The sequence below is a fragment of the Lepus europaeus genome, chromosome 1 (assembly GCF_033115175.1).
Source record: "Lepus europaeus isolate LE1 chromosome 1, mLepTim1.pri, whole genome shotgun sequence".
NCBI classification, from domain to species: domain Eukaryota; kingdom Metazoa; phylum Chordata; class Mammalia; order Lagomorpha; family Leporidae; genus Lepus; species Lepus europaeus.
Genome location: NC_084827.1, coordinates 99,323,861 through 99,344,534, shown reverse-complemented (window position 1 = coordinate 99,344,534; position 20,674 = coordinate 99,323,861). Strand labels below are relative to the sequence as shown.

At 40.1% G+C, this 20,674-nt stretch overlaps 1 protein-coding gene across 1 annotated transcript in view; it reads right to left on the bottom strand.

The window, feature by feature from the left end:
* The window catches only part of GALNT5 (polypeptide N-acetylgalactosaminyltransferase 5), a 59,717-nt gene extending 50,519 nt beyond the window's left edge, over positions 1 to 9,198 (bottom strand). Inside the window, exon 1 of the mRNA XM_062199840.1 lies at positions 7,333 to 9,198. Within this exon, the coding sequence (XP_062055824.1) occupies positions 7,333 to 8,786 (1,454 nt within the window). The 5' untranslated portion in view covers positions 8,787 to 9,198. The remainder of the gene's footprint in view (positions 1 to 7,332) is intronic.
* Between the last annotated feature and the right edge of the window lie 11,476 nt (positions 9,199 to 20,674).

Genomic DNA, 20,674 nt, shown 5'->3' with positions numbered 1-20,674 from the left:
ACTCTAAAGAACTCTGTCTTAAAAGCAAACTAGGCCGGCGCCGTAGCTCAACAGGCTAATCCTCCGCCTTGCGGCGCCGGCACACCGGGTTCTAGTCCCGGTCGGGGCACCGATCCTGTCCCGGTTGCCCCTCTTCCAGGCCAGCTCTCTGCTGTGGCCAGGGAGTGCAGTGGAGGATGGCCCAAGTGCTTGGGCCCTGCACCCCATGGGAGACCAGGAGAAGCACCTGGCTCCTGCCATCGGAACAGCGTGGTGCGCTGGCCGCAGCGCGCTACCGCGGCGGCCATTGGAGGGTGAACCAATGGCAAAAGGAAGACCTTCCTCTCTGTCTCTCTCTCACTGTCCACTCTGCCTGTCAAAAAAAAAAAAAAAAAAAAAAAAAAAAAAAAAAAAAAGCAAACTAAACAAAGTAGAGCTTCTAAACCTTGCTATTTGCCCTTAATTTTCTGAGCCTTAAACAAACAAAAAAAAATGTTCCCCTATTCAGAATTTCTGTTTTCAATGGGTCACTAGGAAAGCCAAACAGGAAGTGACATTCTGGGCAGGAATAGCCATTGCATTATTACAAAAGGAACCAGGTAAAATAAGGCTGGTGGTTAAATTGGGCCCTGGGTTAGGTGTGAAAAAGCAGTATACACAGGCTGAATTCCTACATTTGCTAATTACTCTCTTTCAGGAGTATTTCTAGGTCTTTGACAGTATTTAGGAAGAATAAGTCACTGATTTGCTTTAACATTTCTCAGTTTAACATTAATTAGGCATTGTGCAACTGTTTTCTTCTCCTTGAGTTAGTAGTAGAAATGTGTTTCGCCTTCATCTATGATCATTTTTCTCCTTATTATTGCCCTAGTTATGGGGAGAGTGTATTAAATAAAAACATACAAAGGCTCAGTAACCATCTCTTGTACATATTTAACTTTTGTTCTTGTAGGCTAACTTGGACCTTTTAAACAAATTTTCCTCTTATTTCCTGCTCTTTTACCTGATTTTTCAGTGAAATAGAGCATCGTGCCCTGACACACAAATACGCATGAGCTCACTGATGCACACCTGCAAACACACACACACACACACACACACACTATGTAACAGATGTCATTGTGTTGTTGTCATCCATTGGAAGAGTGAAAGCAAGAAGCAGCCCTTTCAAACTCATCTTGTGAGATGTGTCCCCACTCCTGGCTGGTGTTTCAGAGAGAAACCAACCACTTATGTAATCCATTTTAGATAGTGTTCTCCAGTCACTATTACTCACAAAAGCATTCTAATTACATCAATTAAAATACTCATAGCACATAAAAATAAAAATTCAAGCTTCATTTAAAGTTTCTCTTTCTCCCAGCCTGATCATCTTTTAGAAGACCAAAGTTTGATAGCATAGGTGCTCTCTCCTTCCTCCCCATGCATATCTTCCTCCTTTATTCTCTCATAACTCAGTTATAGTTTTTGACCTTACTAGAGTCAAAATTAAGGTTCCAGACAGTTTTCCTCTCCCCTCTGTAATTTAGATGGGTTTGTGGTAAATGCACAGTGCTATCTTTTGCTTTTCATATGTGTTCAAAGAAAACTCTCTTTAGCTGTGTAGGAAGAAATCAAATTATTGGTTGACATTCCCTGTTCTGGAGTAACAGAATAAAGACCCATTTTTTTTTAAATGCTTCATTGAGAGGCTTGGCAGAATTCTACAGGAAAAGCATTAAATTAACCAATTGAGTGGGGCTATGATGGCATAGTGGTGGTAAACAAGCATGCTGTAACTCTTTTTGTAAGTTAAAACTGAATGCTAACAGCAAATATCCCTCTGACTCATTTTTCTCTAAATTCAGATCAGGAAGAGTTCACTTTTGGAGTTTCACCTTAACTATAGCTGCGGGCCAAAAGAGAGATTTCTCCAAGTAGAATTGTCCTGAGTTTTCAGCAGATTGGACCACATTTCAGCAAAATCTGCATATGGGTGTGCATGTGTATTGATTACTGCTGATGGGCAAATTCCAAAGATTGTAAGTAACAAATCCCAGGGTTAGCCTTCTTTTTATAAATTATTTATTTATTTATTTATTTATTTTTGCCAGGCAGAGTTAGACAGTGAGAGAGAGAGACAGAGAGAGTTATAGACAGTGAGAGAGAGACAGAGAGAAAGGTCTTCCTTCTGTTGGTTCACTCCCCTAATGGCCGCTACGGCAGGCGCTGCGCCGATCCAAAGCCAGGAGCTGGGTGGTTCCTCCTGGTCCCCCATGCGGGTGCAGGGACCCAAGCACTTGGACCATCCTCCACTGCCCTTTCAGGCCACAGCAGAGAGCTGGATTGGAAGAGGAGCAACTGGGACTAGAACCCAACATCCTGACCGGGACTAGAACCCTGGGTGCCCGTGCCGCAGGTGGAGGATTAGCCAAATGAGCCATGGTGCCAGCCCAGGGTTAGCTTTTTTATAAACAAAGTTTGTATATGGAACTTTAAAATGACTGACAAAAGAGCATTTTAGGTATATTTTAGAAACAAAAATTCTGGGAAAAATGAAATTATATTTTATTAATTGACATGAAACATTCTTATAAATAAAATAATGAAATTTCCTCTCTTGAAATTCAAAACATTAAAATAAAAATCAAAACAATAAATATTTGGACTAATGAATTAAATAAAAATTAATTAATGGATCATAGTATTAAACAAGATGTATTTACTAGATAGAATATACTCCATGTATTCAAAATGAATATTGTATCTTCATCAGAAGATTTATTGTAAACTTCATTTGAATTGCTACCTCTCATTTACTTTTTTTTTCTCATTTACTTTTTAAAGTAAAATCAGTTTCTGAAAGCACACCTTCAAAACCCATACCGTGTAACCTGTGTCACTGAGTGCATAGCACTATGCTCAGTGCTAAGGGAATATGAAATAAAGCTCAAGACAGAGTTTCTTTCAGAAATTTATACTTTCAACAAGAAAGCAAAACAGATGCTGAAGCCTCCAGATATTGAAGAGCTCAGAACAAAGAACGTTTCAGTAAAGAGGGCTATGTACTATAGCTCACAGGAACTTGGAGGTCACAGCTTTGTCACAGTCCAGGTGGAAGAAGGCTACAGCTGGATGTCGAGCAATGTTGCATCTGAATGTGGGTACCAGGCAAGGCAAGGACAGAGGGAGTCTTGAAAAGGAACGATTTAATAAAATGCCAGAGCCTGGCAATTAGCACAATGTATGCAAAGGATCATTATGCAGAGGGGCCACCTTGGACACTATGTCTATGGCTATGACACAGGGATGGAAAACACAGGTAGCTCTGAAAACGACATGGTGAGCAACACCGCAGAAAGGAGTTCATGTGCTTTTGGAAAACATGGTGGGACTGCATCATGGAATAGTTCTTTGAGACTCATACGGGAAACTATGGAATTACAGGTCTGGAAAAAAAAGGAGCCTGATGCAGAACTGGAGTAGGGAAAGTTGTCTTGGAAAACTGTCTTGTCTCCGTTGCTTTGTTTTTTATGTCTGAGTGAGCAATGTGACGGTATTTTATTGATGTAATATTTATATACAATGTAATGTACAGACTGGAAGTGAACAACTCAACTCATTGGGATAAATATATGCAGCTGTGCAATCACAATTGTTGTCAAACTATTGGACATTCTCATTACCCCCAAAATTCCCTTACACTCTTTATCACTGATTCTATATCTCACATAAGAAATCACCATTCTAATTGCTACCAGGAAAGATTGCCTTTTCTTGTTTTATAATTCATATAAATGGAGTTAGAGTATGTATAACTTCACTACTTCCTAATTTTAATCTTATCCTAGTATATCAGTTGTTCATTCATAAGGCAATAATAATTAGCCACTATTTATGATCTTTGCTGAGAGGAATTGAATGTAAGTGAATATAATAAATGTATGGACTTTATCCTTTTTGTGGTGCAACTTTATTCAGTGAGCAATTATGAGATGTCAGCTACTGTGTTAATTTATAGCAGTGGATTGCGGGAAATGAAAAGGCAATAAGGGAGGGATCTCCATCAAGTTTGAAATTTAAAGACCCCAATGGACTGGTACTATAGCTAATTTTAAGGCTAGACCTCCTGTGTCCTTATGAAAGATCTCTCTGTGTATCTGCCCTCCCCAACACACATATTTTCTTATTATATTTTACAACAGATGTTCCTTTATGATGATTTTTAATATTGATTATTTAAGCAAATCTTAGTATGTGATGCATTCTTGTATGCTATTGCAAATACTTTTTGAGCAAAGGTGAAAATAAATAAAATTAAACTGAAAAAAGTCACTTCAAATCTTATCAACCCTATGAATCAAATGCTTTTCATTGGTGTTTTCTTTAAAGAATACATCATTTACATATGTTCATTGTCAGAATGGGTAGATAAAAAGCAGATTAATTGATCCTCTTTCAAGGAAGAGTAGTAGCACAGAAGGGCTGTAAATACTAAGGGTAAGGACCCAAGTGCAGGCTCTCTGATGGCTGGACAGTCTCCTCCATCCTGTTTGTGGAGCAGATGATCAGTCCTGCAGCTTGCTGAGCCGCCTATATTTAGCCAAGGTGGGTTGTGTGATAAGAGGGAGGGGGCCAGGTCACACGCCCTTTGACTCATCATTCATGCACACGTGTCAGTTTTTTGTGCGGTTGGATAGCCTCCTTAGGCAGACATAGCCTGATTCTAACTTTCCTGGACTGCCAGGCTAAACATCACAGAAGGAACTACAGAAACTAACAAGCCCTAGGAGACACCACACCTTCCATAAATCACATAGATGATAACATCATCATTTTTTTTTTTTTTTTTTTGACAGGCAGAGTGGACAGTGAGAGAGAGAGACAGAGAGAAAGGTCTTCCTTTGCCGTTGGTTCACCCTCCAATGGCCGCCGCGGCCGGCCCGCTGTGGCCGGCGCACCGCACTGATCCGAAGCCAGGAGCCAGGTGCTCCTCCTGGTCTCCCATGCGGGTACAGGGCCCAAGGACTTGGGCCATCCTCCACTGCCTTCCCGGGCCACAGCAGAGAGCTGGCCTGGAAGAAGGGCAACTGGGACAGAATCCGGCGCCCCCACCGGGACTAGAACCTGGTGTGCCGGCGCCGCTAGGCAGAGGATTAGCCTGTTGAGCCACGGCGCCGGCCAATAACATCATTATTACTCGCTTATGATGCTTGCGCACTTCCTTTTTTCTGGCTTAGAACTGGAGCTCATGCTCCTGTGCACTGTCTGATTCCAGAGCAGTCTTCCGTGACACTAAGGGCCTGTGAAAAGGCAGCTGTGTCACAGCTGTTTCATGCCTCTGCATTTTGCATTCAAAGTTGGCATATGTGATATTCCAATAAACAGGCTCTCCAGTTAGAGTGGGTCCAGCATGATTTTTAAGGATTTGGGGCAGGGGTAATCAGCAAGAGATGGAAGATAGTACAACATAATTTGGGGAGTGATTTTTATCCTTTCTATGCAATTACTAGCTTCATGATCACAGGAACCTCATTGTATTTGAATCAAATTAATACATCTGATTTGATCCACCAGGTGATGTAGTTATAGGGAATGAATTCTTCAAAGTACTTATTCATCTAGGCCCACTTTTCTCAGTTTCCTCATCTTTGAATAATTTTGAATTCTCCTAAAGGCTAACAGTATCACTACAGTGAGGAATAAAAATGCTACAGTGCTTGGTATAAACAGGCAGTTAGTAACCGGGTGATCGTCATTTGCCAGTGACTAAGGGATTGATTGTAGTTGACATCACAATGAAGAGTTTCGTCTTACAAGAATAAAGGTACATGCATATTTGCCTTCCTCCTGGCAATACTGACTAAACCGCTACTGGCTACCTAGATTACAAAGGAAAATTTTCTACAGAAGTCAAGCAAGGCCACTGTTTATATACCACATGTGTTAAGTCTCAACCTTGATATTCCTATATTCCAGGCCCCAGAATAACATTGTACAGCTCATGGAACTGAATATCAAGGCACACTTGAAGCTGTATACACATTCAGACATACTGAGCATATATGAGGGTACTTCAAAAAAATCTTGGGAAGGTGGAATTAAAAGATAAGGTCATTTTAGGTTTGGTGGCTGGCACTGTGGTTGGAATCGAAAGATGAGGATGCTCAGGAGTTACGTAACTTTCCTAAGGTTGTGCCACTCTAAATGGTCCTTTATGAATTAGCTCTTCAAAGAGTTAGATTCCTATAACTACTATTTGAACATTTTTTTGCAAAAAAATTGAAATTCTTGCAATTTTTTTACATAATATGCATTTCCATGAATTTTTAAAAAGATACTTCATTTGTGTGTACTTCGAATATTTTCCCAATGTAACATAATAAACTTATTGTTTAATTTTATTTTTCTGTGAACCTATTGAACCCTCCTTATATGGCTACAAAGTACCCACACTTAAAAGTGGATCAAAAAGAGCCAGGAACTCAGTTGTTTTTGGATCAAAACAGTTGTCTATTATTTGATCCACCTTTGGTGATAGAGTTCTAGGAATTTGCTTCTTTCAAGAACTAATTAATGCAGGCCCATTTATAGCTGCCCTGCCTCTAGCAAAATGACAAAATTTCTGAGCACCCTCATCTGTTAATTTGAAACATAACTGCCACCTCCTTTTCAGGGCTCCTATGAAGTTTTCCAAATGCACTCAGACTTTTTGTAAATAGTGACATGCCACAAATATAAGTCATTATTATTGTACTCTTGGACCTCCTGCAGGTGTTTGCTAGTTATTGGCAGATTTTTTTCCAATGTTCTTATTGCTGTGTATGAGAAATTTCTGAAATGATTTCCATTCCTACATACACACTAAATTTTAGGGAGTATAGTTGCTTCTTCCTTTGTTGTTACGGCTATCACTACTTATCACTAGGCAGAATTCTGCTCAAAAAGATACTCCAGGGATGCCTAGAAGACTCCTTCTCTGTTCTCAAATATGTTCATACAAACTTGCTAAAAATGAAAAGTTCCAAAACTGGGGATTCATTTCATTGTCACTGTTATAACAAAATTTCCCTTTAAGTTCTACCATTCCAATATACCTTATTGTGGATTAAATTCATCTAATCATTTCAACAGGTTTTAAACAGTGAAGGAAATGGAAAAGGAGCCAAACAGTGTGAAGGTCAAAGTCTCAGAGAAATTACTACAGAAAGAACGCAATGAGTATGCTGAAGTCAGATTGGAAAGGCATCTAGTGATTAATATTGCTTTAATTGTCTAAGTGACCAAAACCATCCTTAATTATCTAGAAATAAACCCTCTCTACAAAAAAGCCAAAGTACTTGGGGTTGAAGAAAGAAGAGAAATGGATCTTACCCAGCTGGTCTTGTGTCTTCAATGGCTCTGTCCACTGGGATCAAATCACTAAGGTAGACGTTGAAGTTTCCTTCTTTCCATCTTCTTTTTGCCTCTTTCTCCTTTCCATGGGGAACAACTACAGGCAGTCCGAACTGACCTGGGGCTTTGGGGTCCCTTGGAGAAAGTGTCACATCAATTCTCAACACTTGGTGCATCCCACTGTCCTCTGGTGAAAGGGCTTCTATTCGACTTTGATTGTGTCCTGCAGGCTGGGCCTGGGCAGTGAAGTTGATTTTTGCTGGTGCTGTCCCTTTAGCTAAGGCTTGGTTGGTTTGAGACACAGTGGCTCTCTGTGAAGCGAGTAAAGGAAAAGATGCCTGACTTCTACTCCTGGGAATGTGTTTACTTTGGATTGCACCCAGGACTTTAGGAAACAAAATTTTGGTTTTAGAGTTGGGGACTTGTTTGGTATCTGTCTTCAGCTCCTCCTCCTTGGTTATAATCACAACACGGCTTTCAGAGAAATTGAGTTTCTTTGCACGAGCCACTTCAGTCCCATCATCCTTTGGCAAGATTCCCAACTGTGTCTCATTAATAGATTGTTTCTTTAGGAGATTGGAATTGGCAAGGAACTTGGAAAAAGGAAGACCCTTACTGGCTTTGTGTTTATTTGCCTTTAGTTCCTTACTCTGAGTCTCAGTTTTCCTTAAGGTTATGGCTTCACTGGATTTTGGCACGGGTGGGCTGACAGGGTGTGTCCTCTCATTTGCCACAGCCTGTGACTGCTGCTTTGACAGGTCAGTTGCAAGGCCGATGGTCCCATTCAGGTCTTTTTCAGCTGCTTGTTTTGATGTGTCACTGCTGGGACTGGGACTCTTTAGGTCCTCCTGTTTTATATCAACAGGTCCTGTGGGTACTGATGTTCTGTTCAACGGAGCTCCTCCGGCTGCTCTGAATGGGGTTTTCTGAGCCCCTTGAGCTGCGGTTTCCTTTGTTGCCACCTGGCGGGAGGAGGCTTCAGGTCTGATGAGTCTCCCTTCTGTCTTCTGATTGGTAGGAGTCACTGGGTGGGTCTGCAGTTGGGCAGGATGCCACAAAGGCAAAACTTTGCCCCCTTCCAGGGCATTTTGCATTTTCCTTTCTGGCTGGGTTTGGTGCAAGTCCTTCTCACCCTTGAGCACTCTCTCCTCAGTCTGTCTGAAGTGCTCTTTGTCCCACGCCCCCTTCCCGTGTCCTCTCAGTGGAGGCTTTACTTCTTTATGGCTGCTGTAAAGGATCTTCATTTGGTCGGGCTGAGCCCTGAATCCTATCTGCTCCCTCCTCACAATGTCTTCCTTGAGGACCCGAGTGTTGATCTCACTGAATGAGAGGCGGAGAGCTGCCATGTCAAAGAGCAGCCAGATGACAGAAGCTACAAATATAAATGCCAAGACTCGCCCACTTCCTCGGAAAAACTTTCGGATCTTGTTCATGATGCAAAGTCTTCCCTTGCAGCTTGCCCTCCCTTGGAGCCTGCTTACCTTGAGTGGAGAGGAAGCCGAAGTAGTAGAAGTAGCAGCAGCAGAGTTGCCAGAGAGCACCCCCTCCCCTGAACACAGCAGGAAACAGCAGTCGGAGGGAAAAGCTCAGCTCCTACTGCTTGTCAGTCTCTGCCTGCGTGGCATTTCACAGTGGAGCATCTGTGCCTGCTCAGCTGGTCCTGGCTAAACTCTGGTAAACACTGCCCTTAGGTCATTCCAAGAGCAGTCGATTCCAGCCACTAGATAGTTCAACCTATCACTTGTGTTTTCTCCGTGAACCCTTGCCCACCTTCCTACAAGCCCAAGAAAAGGGGGGGCTGGTTGGGGCTGATGCTTCTCTCCTCCCCGTTCTCGGTCTGCACGCTGTAACTCAACACCACTTCTCATAAGGAAAACATTTCAAGCCATTACCCAGAAAACTTCATTCAGCTCTCACCTTCCGTGTTATGTGAGAGTGGGTGTGTTTTAAGGGCAATTAAACAGAAAGAAATCTAACTTGGAGGGCATGTGTTCCTGGTTTGTAACCCCACCTTCCCCACTCCTACTCATTAACCCTCTTGTGCCCTGGTGCTCAGAAAGCTCTGCCTGAACAATTAATTACTGGCCTTGGTGTTCAGCTTGCAAAGCTAGTGGCTCAAAGAAGGAGACCAGTGTGCCCTTGTTCCCCGAGGTGGACACGTAATTATTCAGAGGTATTTTTTGTGGGGTGGGGGGAGATCAAAATGTTTCTTTGGAATGTTTTTGGCATTACTTCATCTATTTTTAAAACTAGATTCAACAGACATAAACTTACTTGTCACGTTGCTGTAAAAATTCCCATACATTTTGCTGTGGTCTGAATGTGTCTCCTCCAAACATATTGCTTGCAAATCCAATCACCAGTGTAATGGTGTAATCACCAGTGGGAGGCATTTGAGAGGTGATTAGATTATGTGGATGGATTACTGAGGGATGGGATTCATGGTCCTTGTAAAAGAGGACCTAGGAGCTAGCTTGTCCTTTCCACCAACTAAGGGCACACTGGGGAACACCTTCTATCAACCAGGATAGGGCCCTCACCAGACGCCAAACCTGCCAGTACCATGATCTTGGCATACCAGTCTCTAGGACTGTGAGGAATAGACTTTCTGTATTTTATAAATCCCTCAGACTATAGTGTTTATTCCAGCTCTTCAAACAAAGTAAGAGGTACTTCCTCTCAGTTTCAGTACTTAACTCGGCATGGGCCTGTAACAAACAGTTTGAACATTTCTGCATTACTTGGACCAACTTTTGACTGATGCTGGTAAACTGGTAGCATAGTGGTTCCCATGCAGACTTTACATTACAGTCACTTAATGGAAGGGCCCCTTGAGCTCTGATTAATTGATGGAGGAGGTGGAATTGACAGTTTGTCTGCTCTTGTATGCTTTAAAAGTTTTCCAGGTCTTTCTAAAGGATGGCCAGAGTTGAAACACACTGGTCTAGGATGAGATGTGTCGTCCATTTTACTTGGGGAGATGAAGGGGAACTTTCAAACAGTGCCCATTTGATGGTTAGTTTTAGGTATCAACTTGACTTCTGAAGGGGTACCCAGATAGCTGATATGGGGTGCATCTGTGAGGGTTTCCTGGAGAGATTAGCATTTGAATTAGTCCACCAAGTAAGGAAGGTCCTCCTTTACCCAGTGTGTGTGAGGGCCCAGATGGAACACAGAGACAGAGGAAAGGTGAATTTGCTCTCTGTCTTCCAGAGTTGAGACATTCATCTTCTCCTGCCCTTGGCCATTTGGACTCCAGGTTCTCTGGCCTCTGGACTCTGTGACTTGTATCAGTGGCCTCAGATTCTCAAACCTTTGGCTTCAGACTGAGAATCACATTATTGGTTTCCTGGTTCTCAGGCCTTTGGAATTGGATTGAGCTGTGCTATTGACTTCCTAGTTCTTCAGCATATTGTAGGACTTCTCATTCTTCATAATCATGAGAGCCAGTTCCCCTAATGTATCCCCTCTCATCTATCTATCTATCTATCTATCTATCCATCCTTTTGGTTCTGTTTTTCTGGAGGATTCTAATACGACCTACAAATTTTGTGGGATTATTTCCCATATGGAGTAAAACCTGGTAAAAATGATACACTCCAAGGATTACTGAATTAGAACATACAATATAATGTTGCAAGTGATAAAGACTGTCCTCAGGAGCAATGTGCTTCGAGGAACCTTGAGTGATCTGCAGATTGTGCTGCCATTTATGAGTCTGTTGTTGACAAAGCCTAGGATAAACTGAGACTCCTGAAGACTTGGGTGGAAAATAAGGGCAAATGTGGAATTTTTTATTCCAACTCAATGCTTTCTTCAACTTTCAACATTTAAGTTCGTACATTGTTTCATGAGAGAGAACCCCGGTAAACAGAGCTATGGTAGTATGTTTCTTGAGTACCTGACTCTCCTTTCTACAGAGTGCCTGCATACTATGACTTGGAATATCCATTCGGATGACAGAACTGGTGGCTCAGCAATTTCCTCCATGCATCCTTGCCTCAATTCATTTGTTATCCCCAATATCTGTTGAGCATGTTCCATGTCTCAGGCCCTGTGTTGAATATGGAGGGATATTGAGTAAAAGAACATAGCTTTTGTGCTTTATTGGTGGACGTGGATAGTTAGGCATATATTGTATATTATAATATGCAACAAATAACCCTAGAGAAAGAATATATAGGACTCTACAGGGATATAGCTTAGTTTTGGGAGGTACAGATGATGTTTAAAGCAGCGATCCATGGACTTGAAGAATGAATCAGAATCCAATGGTGTTTGCTCAAATGGTGGTCTGAGGGAACAAACATTAATCAGATTATGAAAGGCAGATAAATGAGGAAAACTCTAGAGATGAAGACAGAGCATAGTACCTAAGGGGAAGCTTGAGTTTTTAAGAACCAGCATGACTGGAAACACAAGCTTGGTGTTAGCTTGCATGTCTGTATGTGTGTGTGTGTGTGTGTGTATGTTTCCAATATGTATTAAGCTTTGCTAAGCATTTTTTATTGAGCATATCATTTAATTCACATGGTAATACAATGAAAAGATAAAAATTATAATTCTCATTTTATAGTCAGGAAATGAAGACTTGGAAAGGCAGAGCAACTTGCAGTAAAAATTGAAGATGGATTTTTGAATACACAACTCTATGACATCATAACCCACATGCTTAAATATTGCACAACACTGGCTAGTTGTATGACCTTACAGGTTAGGGAATTTGATGTGGTTACTGAGCAATAAAAAAGAAAATAATTTCATCCTTAAAGATTGATGTGAAGATTAGAGAAAATAATGTAAAGATCTTTTTATATTTATTATATCTTATAAATGATAGCTACTACCATTGATATTTGTGTTAATACCTTGTTGTGATAAGTGTGTGGGTATATGTGGGAGGCAACATATCAGTTCTTCCCCCAAATCAAATAAAAAAACTCATGACTAACTTGATTTGGGCAGTAGAGAAAGAAGTACATATGAAAATTTTAGTTTATTCTTTGCAACCCTATATCTCAGATTACAGATTCAGTCAATAATATTTCTTTACTGAGAACATATGTGCCCAAAACAAAGTAGTTGACATTGTCTCTTCCCATATGACCCTGTAATTCTACTAGTAGAACACCATCAACATAACAAATAGCAAAACTATTTATGATTCATATTCCAGAAAAAAAATGAGAATTTTTCTAATAACAAGAGTAAATAGTTTGCATTACAATCCTACTTAAGATGGGTTTTTTTAAGATTTGTTTTAAAAAAAATTTTTTTGACAGGCAGAGTGGATAGTGAGAGAGAGAGAGACAGAGAGAAAGGTCTTCCTTTTTGCCGTTGGTTCACCCTCCAATGGCCGCTGCTGCCAGTCATCGCGCTGATCCGAAGCCAGGAGCCAGGTGCTTCTCCTGGTCTCCCATGCGGGTGCAGGGCCCAAGGACTTGGGCCATCCTCCACTGCCTTCCCGGGCCATAGCAGAGAGCTGGCCTGGAAGAGGGGCAACCGGGATAGAATCTGGCGCCCAAACCGGGACTAGAACCCCATGTGCCAGTGCCGCAAGGTGGAGGATTAGCCTGTTAAGCCATGGCGCCGGCCCTTAAAATTTATTTTGAAAGACACAGTTACAGAGAGAGAGAGAGAGAGAGAGAGAGAAAGAAATCTTCCATCCTCTGGCTCACTTCCCAAATGTCCAAACAGCGAGGACTGGCCAAGCCAAAGCCAGGAGCCTGGAACTCCATCTGGGTCTCCACATGGGTGGCAGGGTTTCAAACACTTACACCATCTCCTACTGCTTTCCAAGGCACATTAGTAGGAAGTTGGATTAGAAATAGAGTACGGGCCTGTGCTGTGGCGTAGTGAGTAAAGCCACCGCCTGCAGTGCCAGCATCCCATATGGGCACAGGTTCGAGTCCCGGCTGCTCCACTTCCTATCCGGCTCTCTGCTGTGGCCTGGGAAAGCAGTAGAAGATGGCCCAAGCTCCTGGCTCCTGGCTCCTGGCTCCTGACTCCTGGCTTCAGATGAGCACAGCTTCAGTCGTGGCCAATTTGGGAGTGAACCAGCGGATGGAATATTTTTCTCTCTCTCTTTCTCTCTCTCTCTCTCCGTAACTTTGACTTTCAAATAAATAAATAATCTTAAAAAAAAAAAAAGAAATAGAGTAGCCATGACTTGAATCAGTGTTCATATAGGATGCCGGTGTCACAGACAGGGGGTTTAACCTACTGTGCCACAATGTCAGCCCCCTCCAATACTATTTTAGACATGACAAAACACTGGGGCTGACTGTGGTATAAAAAGTGGCTGACTGTGGTGTGGAAAGTTAAGCCTGTGCCTGCAGTGCCGGCATCTCAAATGGGTGCCAGTTCCAGTCCTGGTGGCTCCACTTCTGATCAAATTCCTTGCTAATGTGCCTAGGAAATCAGCAGAAGATGGTCTAAGTCCTTATTTTACTAGATAAGCTTCAAGTCTTATCTGTGTTCCTACCTGAAATGGCAATTGGAATTATTCAAACTGTTGCTAGATAAGTCAATACTTTTTTTTTTTTTTTTGGACAGGTAGAATTAGACAGTGAGAGAGAGAGACAGAGGGAAAGGTCTTCCTTCCTTTGATTCACTCCCCAAATGACCACTATGGCTGGCGCGCTGTGCCGATCTGAAGCCAGGAGCCAGGTGCTTCTTCCTGGTCTCCCATGTGGGTGCAGGGCCCAAGTACTTGGGATATCCTCCACTGCCTTCCTGGGCCACAGCAGAGAGCTGGACTGGAAGAGGAGCAACCAGGACTAGAACCCGGAACCCATATGGGATGCTGGCACGGCAGGCAGAGGATTAACCAAGTGAGCCACAGCGCCGGCCTGGTAAGTCAATACTTGTTATATCCTTAATATACTGGACAGATTTAAAATACTATTTGAAATGTGAGAGGCTTCACAAAATTTGTTGATAATGAAATTCAAAGATGAGCTTATTTTGTGGGAAAATTTTTTTGAAATTTGTGAAACTTTTATTAATATATATTTTCATGAATTTTTTTAAGTCTCCTCACATCCATGGATTTCATTCTTTTTGCAAAAAATAAACTTTTCTTTCCATAAATTTTTGAAAGTACTCTCATATATTTTTACTTTTGTATATTCATTTTATTTAATGTCAATAATTTACTTATTTATCTCTGGTTTGTCCTTACTAATCAAAACACAATTATTTACAAAAGGAAAGAAAATGCTGGGAAAATTAAACAGGAATCTTAGCCTACCTACCATGAGCAAAGCAACTTATTAACTCTGGCTTCAGTCCATCTAACATATGATTCAGAATGAGACATGGAAAGTACATAAAAGTGAAAAAGAAACTTTGACCAAGTCCCCTAGGAAAGGAGAAGCAGATTGGTAGTCAGACCTGTTCTAAAATACTGACTTGGTCACTAATAGCCATACGAGCATGGATGACTGTCACCATGAATGTCACCTATGAATGAAATCTTCTAGGGGAATCTTCCAGCTTCTTCAAGGAGAAGTTGCTTATAAGCAACACTATAGGTTGAACACTATGGATCTTCAGGGATGTAGTACCTATACACAGCTATAAACAATTCTTTTTTAAAAATCTCTTTTCTGAACACATTTGATGTTTCACATCTCTACCCAATGCAAAGTAGAAGTAAAAATTTAAATTGAGACTAAGGGTCAAGTATTGTAGCACAGTGAGTTAACTCACAGCTTGAAATGCCAGCAATCCATATCTGTGTGCCAGTTTGAGTATTTTCTACTACACTTCCAATGCAGCTTCCTGAAAATGCAACTGGGAAAGCAACAGAATATAGGCCAAGTACTTGTGTGCCTTCCATAGGGATGGGAGACCAAGATGGAGCTCCTGGCTTCTGGCTTGGACCCAACCTGGCCCCAGCTGTTGTAGCTGTTTGAGGAATGAGCCAGAGGATAAGAAATCTCTCCCTCCCTCCCTTTCTCTCTCTGTCACTCTGCCTAAATGAGCAAATAAATATTTTAAAAATATAAAATGAAATTCATTCTTCTGCATTAGATATCCAGTTTCCTGCAGTTATGGACTGTTTTATGGACTGTTTACGGACTAACCATGCTTTACCCTTCGCATGTTCTTGGCACCTTTATCAAAGATCAACTGATTATAAATGCGTGGATTTATTTTGGATTCTCAGTTTTGTTCCACTAGTCAGTATGTCAGTTTTTATGACAACATTATAGTATTTTGATTATGATAATTTTGTAGTATATTTTGAAATCAGGTAGTGTGTTGTATTTAGTTTTGTTCTTTTTCAAGAACCCGGAATCTTTTGTGATTTGAATTTTAGGATTTTTTTTCTATTTTGGTTAAAAAATACTATTGAAACTTTCATGTAAATTATACTGAATCTGTAGAACACTTTAAGTGGTATAGAAATTTTAACATATTAGTTCTCCTGATCCATAAACACAAAATATCTTTCCAACTGCTTGTGCCTTCAATTTTTCTCATCAATGTTTCGTTTTTTTTAGTGTACAGATCTTTGATCACCCATGGTTAAAGTTATTCTTAACAATTTTTTGACATTGCTATAAATAGGATTACTTGTTTATTTTAGGAATAAAATCAAGTTACAATTGATTAAAAGCAAACATAGCACCTGAATCGGTAAAACTGCTAGAAGAAAACATAAAGGAAAATCTTCTTAACATTGGTCTGCTTTCTTATTTTAATATGACCATACTTATTTAGTGTGACTACTTTCCCTCAAAAATTCTCTCAGAGAATAAAAGATAAATTGTAATCAACAAGTGAACATTGTCTTGTGAAACAACCCAGTAACAACAACAACAAAAAGATTGAAAATCATTATCTAAAAAGCTATTGGCAAAAATTATGTGTGGCATAAAAGTCCAAATGGAGATATTATTCCATTCAAACCACATTTTCTAATAAAGATGCATGAATACAACTTCTGACAGCCATTTAAGCACTGGTGTATGTTTCCTTTTTTAAAATAAGCTTTAGACACTGCCTCAGAAATGACCTGTTCTCTAACACCCAGACAATGAGGACTGCTACAGTCATTTACTCTTGAAAAGTGTGCCACATATTAGATGGAAATCATAATCAATTAAACCCATGTTTAAAGAAAACAAAGAATCTGCCATTGGAAGACAACCTATGGCATTTAGACCCTAGTTTTCATTGATTTTTGAGGAATATAGCCAAGCAAAATTTGTACATTATGGGTTCCTAGCCACTAATTTCTCTTTTAAAAAAGAAAACCTAGCAGATTGATTCATAAAAATTAATCAATTTTAAAGTAAAACATCAGTAGACCATATTCCTTGGACAAAGAACTGTGCTAGTTATTAAAGAACATAAGAAGATCCCTGGAGGACAGCCACTCATATTGAAAATTAACAGAGTATTTGTATTGGTTAACTATAAATTTGGGGATAGAAAGAGGAAATAGCTCAGAGTGACTCTATAAAGGGCTTCTGTAATTGAGGCAGGAAGGGCAGGAGGAACAATGGTAGCAAAGGGATGTTCAAATGTAAACATGTTGCGTTTGAAATATTTGCCTATTACATAACCATATATACATTTAATAGTATTTGTTGAGTACCAACCATGTCCTAGAATAGGCTCTGTGTTAATATCTAGGAAAACTAAGATGCTGAAGTTCATAGTTTACAGTAGTTGTTTTAAACATTTTTGTAGCTCAAGAACCTTCTGAGATTCTGAAGTTGGATATAAAACCCAGAAATCTGGATTTTTAATGAAAGTATGATTCTAATAGATTTAGACCATGAACCACATGTTGAGACTCACTGCATCAGTGGCAGAAACAAACATATTACTGTCAAAAATGGGAAAATTAAAACAGCTATTTTTAAGGGGTGGGTGTTTGGAAAGTTCCCTGGCAGTGAATGCTGAGAGAGGAATTTAGGAAGTGTAGTCAAGGCAGAGAGAAGAGTAGACTGAGAGTACTGAGGAAGAATGACACTGTCATTACATGGATGGACAATTGGGATTTGTTTGATATGACCAGATTTTACCATAAACTCACCAGCAATGAGGCACAGGTTGTTGCCTGGGCTGAAGATTTTAGGGTTACATTTTTCAAGGGGTACAAGTTTCTTGAAGTTAGAGTATGATACTCAGGTTTCTAGATGAAGAACAGGTGGTTGGAGAGAGGATAGATTGTTAGATAACCTGCAGGCCTGGAGAGCAATTAGTCCAAATTCTACCTATTTGTTGCTCTTCTTCAATTCAGTCTAATTTTACTCAGAGTAAAATACTTTCAGAGCAGTCCACACAGTAGACTCCTAGAATGACTTTCGCAATAAATAACACTCTGTCCTCAGAATCAACCTATGAGGCTTCCTGGTCAGGCTGAAAGGCCTGCAAGAGCATCTCAGGCATGGAAAGACAAGACTCTGTGGAAAAAAACCTACACGGAGGATCTCTGAGAGAACTCAGAGGAAAGGAAGGGTCATCAAAGAAGGAGACACTCTTCTCTGAAGGGAGAGGAGAACATCCTGTTTGCTTATGGCCTTGTCCAAATAACGGTGGAGTCTATGGTCACAAAAGGCCTCCATAGCCCTGGCAGCTCACAAGAAGAGCCTTGGATGATCACTGACGTCATAAAAAAAAGAGTGTTAATTGTTAAAGGAACAACAGTAGTCACTGTGCACTTGCTCCCCAGGTAGGACCTCTGTCCCTATTTAATTGCAGTATGAGAATCGACTGCAAATTCTCTCCCCAAACTGTACTCTATATGTTGTGTGTGGGCGTGGGGGAAAATTGTTGAAATCTATGATTAGCATAGGGATGATCCTCAATATATAAAGTCATACTAAAAGTGATCCATAATGAAGAAGGATATGGGAGAGGGGATGGGAGGCAGGAAGGGAGTGGGGTGGGGGGCATGAGAGAAAGAACCACTGTATTCCTAAAGTTGTATCTATGTAAAATGCATTCATTAAATAAAAAAATACTTCCAGGGATTTCAAGAACATGGTGAGGGCTTCTACAGCACAAAAACAGTAGGGACAGGAACAACTAAATACATGGGGGCATTTGGTGGTTAAGCAGAATTTCTTAGTGAGTGAGAAAGCAAATACAGGATGATATCTAGGTTTCTACTTTTGTGACTGGATGGATATTGAGTATTTATCCAGTAGTGCTCCATCTTTAGCATGCACCAGATGCACCAAGAGTTCTTTTGGGTTCCACCTCCAATGTTTCTGATTGAGTGGGTCTGGAATGGAGAACAAAATTTGAATTTACAATGGTCTTTGTGAGTCTAATGATACTATTTGGAAAACTGCATGTTGAAAACACTGTTTTTTTGCTGAGATGGGGAAGCCTGTACAAGTAATATCTTGGGAGTGGGGTAGGGAGGTAATGATGACTGTGTGACTATAATGAGTTTGAGATTCTAATGAAGTATTTGATTTAAAATATCCTATCAAAAAACTTAGCTTGGAGCTTAGAAAGATATGGAATCAACACAGATGCCCATCAACTGTTGACTGGATGAAGGAATTATGGTATATATACATTACAGAATACTACACAGCAGAATAAAAAATGAAATTATGTCTTTTGCAACAAAATGGATGCTACTGGAAACCATTATGCTTAGTGAAATAAGCGAGTCCCTAAAAGACAATACCATATGTTCTTTCTGATCTGTGGTAACTAATGGAGTACCTAAAAGATAATCTATAGAAGTGAAATTGGCACTTTGAGATGTGATGATTTTGAACAGTCCTTGACTCGACTGTTGAGTGATAGTGTTTTTTTCTTCATACTACTTGTTGAACTCTTTACTTAGTTTATGGCTAATCTTATGAGTATAAAGTTAACTAAAAATATATATGGTACAAAACAAGAATGGGAAGAGGAGAAGGAGGAGGAAGAATGTTGAGAGTGTGAACGGGAGGGAGGGTAGGGTGGGAGGTATCACTATGTTCCTGAATCTGCATATATGAAATACATGAAATTTTTATACCTCTAATAAAATTTAAAAAAAATGAAAATGCTTGCAAACTCATGGAGTGAACAGAAGTTTATCATAAGTCAGATTGAGAAAGGGCAGAGTGAAGAGAAGAGTAGAAGAGAATAATGCTCCAAAATTCTATGGAGAAGAAAGTAGGAAGTGGTCAACTGGATCAGATGTTTCTAAGAGATGAAACAAAATATATTCTAAAAATAGAATTTTAGATTTGCCTGTTAAGAATGTATTGGTGGCTTTTAGGAGAATCTTTTTTGTATTAAAGCAAAATGCGTATGATATAAAATTAACAGTAATTATTTTATTTATTATGTATTTATTTATATATTTTCATTTTATTTGATAAACATGCAAAGTGTTAAAGAGACAGACACACATGCACACACACACACACACGAAGAGAGCATGCGTACGTGCGAGAGAGAGGGGGAGAGAGAGAGAGAGATCTTTATCCATGGTTCACCTTTCAAATGCTGGAAACATCCACAGCTGGACCAAGCTGAAGCTACAAGTCTAGAACTCCATCCAAATCTCCCAACTAGGTGGAAGCAATCCAAGGAGTTGATTCATCATCTGATATCTCCCTGAATGTGCATTAACAGGAAGCAGGATCAGAAGTATAGAGTATCCAGGATGCAAATTAGGCATTCTAATTCTTGTTAATTCTTATTCTAAATCTTTAGAAGCAGACATCTAAAGCAGCAACTTAATCACTGTGCCAAATACCTGCCCCAAATTAAATATTTAAATATTCAGTGATATTTAATATATTCATAATGGTGTGAAACAACACATCTAGTCCCCCAAATTTTTATCAGATAGAAGAAAGTGTTTCTTTAGATAATGATGGATATATGCTGGAACAAAATAAAAGTGGTAGGGTAAGAAAATGGTAGTGATCCATGAGACAAATTGGGGGGAAAATTCTCAGATGAAGAAAACAGAGCCAAGACATTGAATTACAAACAAGTCTGGTATTTTAGGGAATGGTAGAAATACAAGTGTGATTGGGGTGAAGAAAGTGACATCAAAATGAATGGAGATGAATTGGGAGAGGTATACAGGGATCAGATTTCATAGCAGATTTATTCCATATGTGGTTGAATTGGTTGTATTAATAAAAATCCTTACCATTATGTATATTGCCTCATGTAGTCCCCTCTCTCCATTTTTAAGAATACCTCTTTACTGAATTTGTGAGAATGAATCAAGTACTACAGGCAATGGCTAGCTCTTCCATCTGTTCCAATGAACTCCAATGGAGGGAGAAGCTTAACTGGTTCCAGTGCCTCAACATCCAGATTCTGAAATCTA